At 36.1% G+C, this 889-nt stretch overlaps 1 protein-coding gene across 1 annotated transcript in view; it reads right to left on the bottom strand.

Annotated features, from left to right (window-relative positions):
* The window catches only part of LOC108627672 (serine-aspartate repeat-containing protein E-like), a gene marked incomplete at its 5' end in the record, with an annotated part of 7,466 nt that extends 6,862 nt beyond the window's left edge, over positions 1-604 (bottom strand). The window contains one exon of the mRNA XM_026815846.1: positions 439-604. Within this exon, the coding sequence (XP_026671647.1) occupies positions 439-604 (166 nt within the window). The remainder of the gene's footprint in view (positions 1-438) is intronic.
* Between the last annotated feature and the right edge of the window lie 285 nt (positions 605-889).

Genomic DNA, 889 nt, shown 5'->3' with positions numbered 1-889 from the left:
CGAACTATTTCGGATATGATGTTATATTAAACAGCGAAAGGGTTAAAGAGAAAACGGTAACAGGTGGCAAGAGAGTGAGAGGCGATCGATCAAAAATCGGTGACACGCGGCAATCACCACGCCTCTCAAATCTGGATCTCGATCACGCGAGGTACATACGTACATACATGCACACGTGTCTACACGTACATACGAAAGTAAAACCGGCCAGGTATGCCATAAAACCGGTGCACCTTTGGTCCTTACGAAATCGCGATTAGGTGAACGTTCCGTCGGATTTCATATATCGTAGAATATTATCAATATTCCAGCTTCTCTTTAATAAAATCGTATAAAAGTAATTTCATCAAATTCAGTCAATTTAATAATTAGNCTATTTAATAAATAAAATAAAATAATAAAAAATTAATTTAATAAATGAAATAAAATAATTACCTGAGGGTGACAGCGTTGTTTCCATATAACTCCAAGTTCAGATTGTAGAACCGTTCACTCTTGCTACAGTCGACCTCGTCCACCCGTTCGCAGACCCTTGTTTCCTGATCGAACACGGTCCCGTTCAGACAGAGGAACTTTATGTCCATAATCTCGTCTGAAACCAAGTCTCACGGTGAAGGACAAGGGCCATTATTATGGGGATGCTCTTCTCGAGGCGTTTAAGCGTCTCCTATTATTACTACACTCGATACGATATTAAAGCCATAATTTATAGAATTTATAGAATAATTATTATAGAACATACATAATTTATAGAATTACAATAAAATACGAAATATAATTAATTTAATTTATACATGAAAATCTCGAAAATCAGAAATGAGTGACAAAATGGCATCACACGATTTTTATTTGATGAAGTTACTATGAATAATTATGCTCGCCGACAACG

This window comes from Ceratina calcarata, unplaced genomic scaffold (genome assembly GCF_001652005.2).
Source record: "Ceratina calcarata isolate Rehan_Ccalc_2016 unplaced genomic scaffold, ASM165200v1 scaffold1260, whole genome shotgun sequence".
In the NCBI taxonomy this organism is placed as follows: domain Eukaryota; kingdom Metazoa; phylum Arthropoda; class Insecta; order Hymenoptera; family Apidae; genus Ceratina; species Ceratina calcarata.
The sequence above is the reverse complement of the archived record's forward strand: the minus strand, read 5'-3'. Positions and strand labels throughout refer to the sequence as shown.